This window comes from Dipodomys merriami, unplaced genomic scaffold (assembly GCF_024711535.1).
Source record: "Dipodomys merriami isolate MVZ:Mamm:240054 unplaced genomic scaffold, mDipMer1.0.p SCAF_5, whole genome shotgun sequence".
Taxonomy (NCBI): Eukaryota; Metazoa; Chordata; class Mammalia; order Rodentia; family Heteromyidae; genus Dipodomys; species Dipodomys merriami.
The window spans coordinates 67,507,310-67,519,336 of NW_027206068.1; the positions used below are offsets into that span (position 1 = coordinate 67,507,310).

The 12,027-nt window shown below is 36.9% G+C and overlaps 1 protein-coding gene across 4 annotated transcripts in view; it reads left to right on the forward strand.

Annotated features, from left to right (window-relative positions):
- Trim24 (tripartite motif containing 24) overlaps positions 1 to 12,027 on the forward strand; it is a 99,193-nt gene that overhangs the window by 69,161 nt on the left and 18,005 nt on the right. For 3 of the 4 annotated variants that reach the window (XM_069996865.1, XM_069996868.1, XM_069996869.1), the window contains 4 exons: positions 1,072 to 1,340; positions 5,412 to 5,585; positions 8,313 to 8,489; positions 10,513 to 10,648. In XM_069996865.1, the coding sequence (XP_069852966.1) occupies positions 1,072 to 1,340; positions 5,412 to 5,585; positions 8,313 to 8,489; positions 10,513 to 10,648 (756 nt within the window). The remainder of the gene's footprint in view (positions 1 to 1,071; positions 1,341 to 5,411; positions 5,586 to 8,312; positions 8,490 to 10,512; positions 10,649 to 12,027) is intronic. The other variant, XM_069996866.1, reaches the window with a different exon arrangement.

Consider the following 12,027-nt stretch of genomic DNA (forward strand, 5'->3'; position numbering starts at 1 on the left):
TTTTATTTACAATGAAATTTACATTGTAAATCTCCCAAGCAGGAGAGATGATGGAGACAAGATTCCCAACTTGTTTAACCATGACTTCTGAGAAATATTTTATATAAGAGTACTAAAGAAAACCATTGATTTTGATGAAAATTAGGTTAGTGTTTCAAGGACTTTGGGTAAGTCTTTTGGTCTCTGAATCTTGGATCCCTTTGCTAGTTAACATTTCCTTTTACAAATAGCACACACACACACAGCACTCGCAGCACCAGAAATGCACAATAAGATTTTAATGAACACAGCTTCACTTTTGTTTAGAATGCATGCTTAGTAAATCAGAAACATATCACTGCTGTTGACGTTATAAAGTTATAAGCTCTAAAACAGTAGTTTGGAAACATTCAGTATGAGAGCTAGCATTGTATGTATTGAAATGGTGGAAGAAATGTGGGATTGTAAAAAATCAGATATACTCTGTAGATTTTATTTCTAGCACCAACATCAGGTTTGTTGTTTGAAATAGAAGTTCTCAAGGTAGATTCCCTTTCCAGGTGCATATCTATGTGAGATCAGATCTTCATCATATATTTTAATGTAAACAGTATGTTATATTATAATGCAAAAACAGATATGATAATTCAGCTCTTAAAAGCCAGTCATTTAGACTTTTAAATGCCACTCCAGCCTTGAGAAAAAAAGCCATGATGAGTATGCAAGGCCCTGAGTTCAAGCCCCAGTACCAGGACAAAAAAAGTCACTCTTCACCACCACCCCCAAAAAAAAAAAAAAAAAAAAGAAAACAAAAAAAGGGTTACTCTGACTTAACTATTACTTTAATGAGTTAAATTTAGTTAAATTAGTAATTTTTTGTAAAATCTCATTTTCATATGATAAATTTTGATTGATAGAATCTGCACAGATAAAACCTCTTTGGATTTCCTTTGTTTTTAAGAGTTTACAGGAGTTCTAAAATCAGAAAGTTCCTTGGCAATTAAGTTTAGCAAAAATATCCATACATAATGTAACATTTCACCAATCATTTTTTTAAAAACCTTTATCCTGTGCTCTTTTCTCTTTAATTAGGTTCTTTAGTAATTGAAGATAAAGAGAGCCAACCACAAATGCCTAAGCAGAATCCTGTGGTGGAACAGAATGCACAGCCATCAGGTGGCTTACCTTCAAACCAGTTATCCAAGTTTCCAACACAGATCAGCCTAGCTCAGTTACGACTCCAGCATATGCAGCAACAGGTAATGGCTCAGAGGCAACAGGTGCAACGGAGGCCAGCACCTGTGGGTTTACCAAACCCTAGAATGCAGGGGCCCATCCAGCAACCTTCCATCTCTCATCAGGTAAATTTGGAAGCAGGCCTGTCCTAACCTAGATCATTGTAGTCTAATTGTGCTCAACATAAAATAACCAATACATCCACCATCTTTAATTTAACTATATGAATTTATAAAAATTTACCACTCTAGGAATCCCTTATTTAACACAGAGTTATCAGTACAACTTAAAAATGATGATTTATCAAGTTGGTACATCCATTTTTGTCTACTGTTCATTGCCTTTGAGTTCTAATGGGAGATCAATGTTTATTTTCCCAAAGAACCCATACCTGTGATTGATGGGAAAAGCTGTGTACCTCTTAATTCCTATGTCAGTGCTCAAAATGACTCATACTTTAAGGACCAGTTCTCTCTGGCAAAACAGTGCTTTAAAAACCACATTTCATCTTAGAAACCAGGGCAAAATGGAATCTGAATAGAAAAGGGCAAGAATATGTCTTTTTAGAATCTTCCCCTCTTCATGCTTTATTTCTGAGCAAACATCTCATCCACAAGTCTTAATTTACAAATCCTCATTCTCAGTTACTTTTTTCTGTAACTTACAGTCTACTTGTTTCTGCAAAAGATTTGAAGTGATTGTGGTATATGACACAAATAGAATGGGATTTAAAAATCTAATGGGGTTTAAAAAACCTAGACTAAGAATTCTTACTACTCTTAACAACAAAATAGCTTTGATTTAGCTTCTATTTTTTTTGTTTTTGGCAGTACAGGGGTTTTGAACTAAGGTCTTGTACTGGCTAGGAAAGTACTCTGCCATACCTTCATCTTAGCTCAAAATTTATTCATACCCAAGAAAAACAACCACAGAATATATTTGTTACCATCTAATAAAAAGGAACCATCATTAAGAGGAGAAAGCTTTCACTACTAAGAGGAACATATATATGACTTTCTGATTTTGTTTTGGGCTTTGAAGGGAGAGGGGACTGGAGATAGGGTCTTGCTATGTAGCCCAGGCTGCCCTTGAATACATGATCTTCTTACCTCCACCTTCTGAGTGCCAGAAGTGCTAGGATTATAGGCATCCACTCTCATCCCCCCCTGAAATATGGCTCTTTATGGAGAATACAGTTAAATGGCATACCCTTTGTAAAAATGTTTTTATAGGACCCTCAACTCTCACTAAAAGTTAGACACAGAAAGTGTTTTTCTCTGGTGCTGAGATGGATCCAAGGGTCTTACACATGCTAAAGCATGTGTTCTATGGTTTTGGTTAAGTCATTTCTATCAAGGCCTGAGATACAATAATGAATTTGAAATTCATGGCTTTCTAGCAATTTGATAAAGAATGCATGTGAAATCCAGGGTATATCCTGGATTAAACAGCATACCTGTTTGGTTTGGTTTGGTAGGTTGTGGGGCTTGAACTTAGGTACTGTCCCAAAGACCTTTTGCTCAAGGCTAGCACTCTATCACTTTGAGCCACAGCTCCACTTGCAGTTTTTGAGTGGTTAATTGGAGATAAAGAAGTTTCCTAGGGACTTTCTTGCCTGGATTGGCTTCAAACCGTGATCCATGATCTTCATGTCTCAGACTCCTGAGTAGCTAGGAGTACAGGTGTGAGCCACTGACATCCAGCTTCATACCCGTTTTAAAGTTTATTTCAACTCAAGTTTTACAGAAAGTAGTAGCAAACAACTTCAAAAGACCTTTGGTGAGTGTTGTATGGAAGTATGTGCTTTAGACACCCAGGAACATAGCTGGCAGAGTTGAAATCAGCAACTTGAGGGCAGAAGGACATCGCACAAGTGGACTGCAAAATGTACCGAAGTTTTTCTGAAGCTAAATGTGGGAAGAAGAGCAAACATATTCATTAAGAGCCTATGCTGAGCATTTGCATATGTTAATATTGCTCTTAAATGTCTGAGACACAGTAGACTAGTTTATGAACCAGAACAGGGTCAAATCCATCATTTTACTAATTGCCTTTCCACCAAGAAGTAAGGAATTAAAATAGTTGATAGATACTGTGTGAAGTGAATTAGGTGTATGAATTACGGTAAAGCAAGCCTTTAGCCTGCTTTTCTCCAGATGGCTTTTGATCTCACCATCCATTTGTTGGTTTTACTAATTTATGTAACTTATATAGGTTAGCTTCTACTGTACAACCTGACTTTCCCACTTAGAAATAGTTTTCACATTAGTGGCTCTTACCTACTGTTCTTTTTTAATGTACTCTATGCCTTCTAGACCTTCTTTCCCATTCTCATCTCTTTTTCATCAGTTTGCCAAATATCCATACCTGTATCTTTCACTAATTAGTTTACCCTGTCCTTTAAACATTACATTGTTCTGCTACCCTACATTCTTTGTATATATGTTTTGGAAAATGCCTATACATAAGCAGTTAAGTCTGTTTAACTGGTTCTGTGAGGGTTTACAGACCATATTGCCCATGAATACAGGTGAAGGTAGGGTCTTAGAATGATATCAGGGTAGCCAAACTCTCAGTCTTCTTACCTTAATTTCCCAAGTGCTGGGATTTCAGGAGTACACTACCATATCTAACACAAATCCATTTTCTTTTGGGATACTCATCCTCTAAACTATAATGAGTATCTTAACAGCTAGTTAAAAACCAGTCCATGGGGCTGGGAAGGTGGCTCAGTGGTAGAGCGCTTGCCTTGCAAGCCTGAGGCCCTGGGTTCGATTCCTCAGCACCATATAAGCAAAAAGAAAAAAGCCGGAAGTGGCGCTGTGGCTCAAGTGGTAGAGCGCTAACCTTGAGCTGAAAAGCTTAGGGACAGTGCCCAGGCCTAGAGTTCAGACCCCACAACCGGACCCAAAAAAAAAAAGTCCATGTTTTGGTAATGGTAAGACAGGCTAGATTTGAGCTGAAGCCTTAATTTTGCATTTTACTAGCTGTTTGATTTTTTTTTAAGTTACCTAAACTTTTCTTAGTGTCCTCATTTGTAAATCAAAGGTATTCACTTCATAAGGTTCAATGACAGAGCTTAATAAGATCTGAAACTTCTAAATATTATTAATACCAACTATTTTCATTAAGAATGATTTGTTACTTAAGACCTTGGAGTCAGACTATTTGTTCAAAGCCCATATTTATATCTCACAGCCTTTATTAATCTTGAGCAAGTTACTTAAGTTCTCTTTATCTCCATTTCCTTACATTAAAATAAAAAGAATCCTATATCATAGGATTATTGTTAGGAGTAAATGAATGATCAGGAGCTGGTGGCTCACACCTGTAATGCTAGCTACTCTGGTGGCTGTGATCTAAAGATAGCAGTTTGAAGCCAGCATGGGCAAAAAAGTCCATAAGACTCTTCTCACCAATAAAGTACCGTAAAGCCAAAAGTGGAACTGTGGCTTAAGTGGTAGACTACTAGCCTTAAAGAAAAAAGCTCATGGGCAGCATCCAGGCTCTGAGTTCAAATCCCAGGACTGGCACAAAAAAAGAGAGAGTAAATGAGTGATACATATTAGGCACTTAGAGCACTATCTGAGCCAGATGCTAAGGCTCAGGCCTGTGATCCCAGCTACTTAGGAGTCTGAGACCTCGGAAGTAGAGTTTGAAGCCAGCCCAGTCAGAAAAGTCCACAAGATTCCATCTTCAAAATAAAAAAATAAAATGCTGGACCAGAATCCTGGTGTAAACAGCAGAGTGTCAGCCATGACCAAGCAAGCCAAGCAAGAGTGGTAGGCCCAGTACCAGCAGATACACACACAAAAGCAATAATAGGTATTTAATAACAATTCAGTAAATTTTAGCGATTATTATTGCATCATCACTTTATTTGAGGAAGTTTGAAGTGAGAAGTTCTTTGCAGCTATCATCCAGAGTTTAGGAGGACACCAAACAGCCCTTCATCTGCTCTCTCTGTGGCCTGTAGCCATCTTGGTATCATAACCTCATTCCCAAGGTTCTTTCTTAATAAAACTCATTTTTAAAGATGGATTACACTTATTCCAAAAGTCTATCCTCCATTTTTTTTAATTTTAGTAAATAATTTCATCTGTTGCAAGGTTTCTGTCTTTTTCAAATTTTATAAAAAGATCTCTAAAACATTTTTATATAATTATTACTGAAGTGGTGAAATTTCTTGTTTCTAGCAATCCCCTCCACGTCTGATAAACTTTCAAAACCACAACCCTAAACCCAATGGACCAGTTCTTCCTCCTCATCCTCAACAGCTGAGGTACCCACCAAGCCAGAGTGTACCACGCCAAGCAATAAAACCCAATCCCCTACAAATGGCTTTCCTGGCTCAACAAGCCATTAAACAGGTATATATCTATCTATCTACTCTCTCATTTTCTTACACAGTTTCTGCCTCTTTCCAATTACATTGAGTTTATAGACCAAGCAGTAGGTAATGGAGAGCAAAAGTAAACTTGCTTTTTTTCATTTTCGGTAATGACTGTGAATTTACAAAGTTTATTATAAATAGACCCGTAGAGAAAAGGTAAGAGAGAGAATCTGGGGGCTTTGTGATGAACAAAGTATAATACAACCCAGGGATTAGATTTCACACTTCTGGTATATAAACTTTTAGATAAGCACATTATATTTTCAAAACAAAACTTCTAACAATTCCAAGTTGTATTCCACAGAATGTTTTCAAGAAGACTTCTTGGAAACAAATGGTGTGGTACGGTTCCAATTTGCAATATATCTAATCTGGTAAAGACTAATATTTAAGGTTGTATATTGAATCTGATATGATTTGTCATTTATATTCCTGATGTCTTCAGGTAAAATTATTTTATATATTTTACTTTATTTTAAAACCCATCTAGTACTCTGAACTGTCATAGCTCCTGAGTCCACAGTCTTTCTAGCTGAAGGCTTATAGGCCAATTTTGGCTTAGTTTTTGTTTGTTTTGTTTTGTTTTTACAAAGACCAAGAAAAGATGATGCTATCCTATAATTTCATAACATTGCAGTCAAAACACAGCAAAGTTTGGTTTCAAATGTATGCATATGTGTGTCTGTATATCCCCAGTTTGGCTTTGATATAACAAAGTTTCTTTTTTTAAGTCTAAGACAAAGATTTGAACTTGTTGTTTGATGCTTTAGATTCATTGGAAAACACCTTATCATCTGAGCCATGCCTTCAACTGAAAAGTTTGTTAGATATATTAAAAAGTTTATGCTTATTTCTTTTTTTTTTTTTTTTTTTTGGTCGGCCGTGGGGCTTGAACTCTGGGCCTGGGCGTTGTCCCTTAGCTCTTCAGCTCAAGGCGAGCGCTCTACCACTTGAGCTACAGCGCCACTTCCGGTTTTCTGGTGGTTTATTGGAGATAGGAGTCTCACGGTCTCTCCTGCCCGGGCTGGCTTTGAACCGCGATCCTCAGATCTCAGCCTCCTGAGTAGCTAGGATTACAGGCGTGAGCCACCAGCGCCCGGCTTATGCTTATTTCTTGTTTATTATTACAGATAAGATAGAAAGGACGGGCTGGGAAGGTGGCTCAGTGGTAGAGTGCTTGCCTTGCAATGCCTGAGGCCCTAGGTTCGATTCCTCAGCACCACATAAGCAAAAAGAAAAAAGCTGGAAGTAGCACTCTGTGGCCCAAGTGGTAGAGCGCTAGCCTTGAGCTGAAGAGCTGAGGGACAGCGCCCAGGCCCAGAGTTCAGGCCCCATGACTGGACCCAAAAAAAAAAAAAAGATAGAAAGGACCCAAGCTACGTTTTTTAAACCTTAAAATTGTGTTTATTTTCCTAATAATTTTGTGCCTTGCAAAAGTTAATATTTTTTCAAATATCAGCCCAACTGTAAGATGAGTACCTTACATATTTTACTATGAGTTAAATTGGTGTCTAAAAGCATTTACCATGTTTTAAGTATTGTTTTTTCTTTTTTCCAAGTATTATATTTAAATGGGTAAAAGCTCTGTTTTTTCCCTAAATATCTTCTGACCAAGAATCTAAACACAAATCAGACAAAAATATAGTAGGAAATTTGTTTTAATAGATTAACAAATAGTAAAACACATAAACTAAAAGTACTTTTAGATGTTAAGAAAATATATTAATCTGGATGTGATTGCCTACATATATTATGTGAGGAAAAACACAGAATTTTTGTGAGGTACATAGATATCTACCAACTATAATTGTTTATTCTTGAGAGAGAGAGGAGAATGGGATAGATGGAGATGAGATCTGAGAAGTAGTGGGCAGGAGATTAAAATGCCCTTCATGACCAATCTTATATGGTTCTGTGTGTAGTTTTTACAATAAAGCATATGATTAGATTTTTTTTAATCAAAATGCCGTGATCTCTCTGTAATGTCATCCAGTGCAATGTGTGTGTGACTGGCAGTTTTTTCCCTTCCATAGTTTTGAGATACCTCTCAGTTACTTTCCTTTTTCCCAAAATTGTATTATGAAAATTTTCAGATATACCAGAAGTGGGAAGAATTCCATAGAGGACATTTTTTGTTCTGCTTGCTTCACCAAATAATATCCATGTGCCTGTTTAGCTGTGAATCTATCCATCAAGATAGCCACACAACATGCTTCTTTATACTTCAGCAAGCCTGACAGTATCATAGTTTTGTATTTAATCTCAGTTACTAAGATAACCTGGCTTCTTAAGGCTTAATTAACTGTTCACATGTGAAAAATAACAAAGATGCTTATTATTTTCATATATTTCAGGTAGGGGTCAGAATCATGGCCTGGTATATATGAAAAAAAACATCTCCCTAACAAGTACAAAGTCCTGTTTTCAAACCTCTATTTCCTGAGACTGAAAACTACAGTGCTCTCTAGTATATACTAATTGTCTTGCAATAAAATCAATGCTAGTTATTTATATTATGGGACAAGGTCACTAAAAATTATACATACCTGTCCTCATCCCTGTTTCTTTGATTTGAATTGTGATTGTGTCGAACTCACACAGCAGACTGTCTTCTACATTTCGTGTTTGAAAGAGTGACAAGGTACAACCCACGTCCTATGCCTATGATGGACAGCCGGTTTCCCTTCCCTTCTTGCTACTCTAGTGGCAGGTCAGCAGCGGACCGGCTGTCCCCTCCACCGCCAGCAGCACGTCCTCCACCCCCTCCAGTCCCACCATCACCAGTGCAGCAGGCTACGACGGAAAGGGCTTTGGTTCACCTATGATTGATTTGAATTCATCAGTAGGAGGAAGCTCTTACAATCTTCCTTCTCTTCCAGATGTAAGTATGCACACAAATTAACAACCTCTTTTGAAAATTGTCAGTGAACTTGGATTTAGTAAAAGATACACACTTGTTTTCAGAAGTCATTCTTAACCCTTCGAAAACATTATAGCAAAAATAGAAAATACGAACATTCAGACATACAACAGATTTATCAGGGCCCTGGAGTTAAAAGTCTTCTAGATGATTCCCACAGTGGGAAAGGAGAGAAGTTAAGATATAGGAGAATAGACTGGGAAAGTGAATGGCTAGATTGTGATATATTAAAATAAAGTTGGAAATGAGGATATAGAGAAGATGAAGAAAAGTTGAATAACAGAAATTAGACATTTTCTGCTAGATCATACTGACCAGTGCAGAATTCCCTTTAGGAGCATAAATAAGAAATTAATTCATTATATACTTATACACTCTATGGCATTGGGCTGTCGGATGTGGTTCTTTTATAGAATACTTTTTGATAAAAAGACTGTAAGGGATTTGAACTGGATTTTAATCACATGGACATTCTTGCAAAAATCAACATACTTAGGAATGAAAGAATATTTATTTCTAAAACATTAACTAATTTTTGTGTGCCAGTCCTGGGCTTACACTTAGGGCCAGGACATTATCCCTTAGCTTTCTTCCTCAAGGATGGTCCTCTACCATTTGAATCATAGCTCTATTTAGCATTTTTGCTGATTAATTGGAGATAACTGTCTTTTGGACTTGCCTGCCAACGCTAGCTTTAAACCTCAGTCTTAGATTTCAATCCCCCAGGTAGCTATGATGACAAGCATGAGTCAGCACCCAGCAAGTATTAAGTTCTTAATTAGAAATCTATCACTGTTTAGTCTGATACTGAATTAGGAAAATAGTGTTGTTTATATGTTGTATCAAAGGGATCACTCACTGTTTGTTTTCCTACTAAACAACAATGTACTCTAGTGAATTGGTACTCTAGAAATCAGTGTGTGATGTGTTGACTAGGTCATCTACCCACTGCATTCCCAGAGCATCTGTTCTTAAGTTGTAGGCTAAGTACCTGGACATCCTGTGATACTTTGAGAAACCATACAGTTCTGTTTGTGTGAAGGCATGCATGACTTCAGTGATCTGGTGTTTTGTTGGGTTTTTTTTGTTTGTCTTTGTCAGGCCTGAACTCCAACTCCAAGCCTGGGTGCTTGTACCTGAGCTTTTTGGTCAAGACTAGCACTCTATGACTTTTGAGACACAAGTCCACTTCTTGTTTTCTGGTTGTTAATTGGAGATAAAAGTCTCATAGACTTTACTGCCTGGGCTTGATACTCAGATCTCAGCCTCCTGAGTACCTAGGATTACCAGAATGAGCCACCTTGGCTGGCTAGATTTTCTTCATATTCAACGGACAGTTTAGGCATGATAGAAGACTATCTGCCTTGTTCATCTGCATAGGCAAATAGAATACAGCTGGTCACTGTTAAAGAGTTTTGCAGCAATATAAAATTGTGCTTTTTCTCTTACCAAATTGGGGTTTTGTGTGTGTGTGTGTGTGTGTTGGTCTTGGGGCATGGGCACTGTACCTGAGAATTTGTGCACATGGCTAGCATACTACCACTTAAGCTACAGCTCTACTTCCAGCTTTTTGGTTCTTAATTGTGGATAAGAGTTTCATGACTTTCATACCAGGTCTGACTTTGAACCATGATCCTCAGATCTCAGCCTCCTGAGTAGCTAGGATTATAGGTGTAAGCCACAGGCATCCAGTACATTTTTTTTAATACAACTACTTTCTATTTTTAAATGTAAATATTGTACAATACTGTTTTTAACTACTTGACTTCTGAATAGGATATCCTCAGCATATTTACTAAGGTAGAATATTACAAAGATTGTAAACTTTTTTCTAGATTGTTTGCAGAGGAAATTAAGCTATCAGAACTTCTCAATTTATCTTATTACTTGATAGTAACTTTGTGAAGCTTTCTTAGGAGTTTAAAGTGGCTTTTTAATATTTAAAAGTAATTTTCCCTGCTGACATAATTTTTTGTTTTTGGAGATTGATTGTTCCAGTACTATTATGCTGGACAGTGTGGTGAGGAAGGATTCTACTACAGATCATGGACAGCCAAGACCACCCTCAAACAGAGCAGTCCAGTCACCCAATTCCTCAGTGCCATCGCCAGGACTGGCAGGTAAAGTCAGCTGCTCCTGATTTGGTAAATGTTTTTTTTTTAACTCAACTTGTAATGACTAAAAATCTCTCTGTCTCATTGTTTTTAAACAAATAAGATATATCTTGAGGGTAGTTTTTTTTGTTTGTTTTTGCCCATCTTGGGCTTGAACTCAGGGCGTGGGCACTGTCACTGAGCTTCTTTTACTCAAGGCTAGCACTCTACCACTTGAGCCACAGCTCCACTTCATCTTTTTCTGTTTATGTGGTACTGAAGAATTGAACCCAGGGCTTCATGCATATAAAGCAAGTACTCTACCACTAAGCCACATTCCCAGCCCCTCTTTTATGTTATTTAAAACTAGTATTCTTAAAAAAATAAAATTAATATTCTTATGAAAAAGGAAACAGAGGTTGTACTTCCTTGTCTTCTCAGTTTCAACAGAATTTGTAGGCCCTATAGCACTAGTATTATATGCTTATTAATAAATGAAGCTGATCATGATACCACTGAATGTGAAAATACATAGATCAGTCATTGGTTGTTTGTTTGGTGTTTAATTGTGTTTTAATAATTGTTAACATACCTCCACATTTCTTCTAAGATAAAAACATTCTAGCACTACTCCTGGAGATCTTGGTAAAATAGAGGAAAATGAAAATAAGGAAAGGAGAATTTCTTAAGTCTTCCATCAGTCACATAAACATAAAGCAGTTATAGAATTTAAGTAGAGATGCATATGTTAAACACAGTTATCACAGAATATGGTAGATGAGCTACTTATCACATGACAGGTTCATATAAAAAGTTCATATACATATTTGAATTGTCAAAGGATATAACAAATAAATACTTCCTTTAAAAAGAAATCTATATAGCCAGTAAAGCAGTAAACAAAGATGTTTACTCATACACTAGTCATAAGAAAAACCAAAATAGATTTGGTTTCTAACTTTGAACTAGCCAAGATTGAAATATAGTAATAACACTATTGATGAGAGTGTGAAAGAGGGCATAACTTGGCAGAACACTTCTGGAAGCCATTATAGCATTTGTAAACCTATCATGAGTTAGGCATTGGACAAAGTGCCTTATAATCTCCAGTGCCACCATAGATTGTTTTAGCCATCATATTCATGGCAGTAGTCCAGAACCTCTTGTTTTTGCCTCTGTCTGACTTGCATTATCTTCCACAAGTCTTGGTTTGATTTCATATATATATATATATATATATATATATATATATATATATATATATACTTGCTTTCCTTCTTTTTTTTTTTTTTTTTTTTGGTACTGGGGATCGAACCCAGGAGGTTGCACTTGCTAGGCAAGCGCTTTGCCACTGAGCTACATCCCAGCCCCGTTGCTTTCCTTCTTGAACTTCTTTTATTATCAGC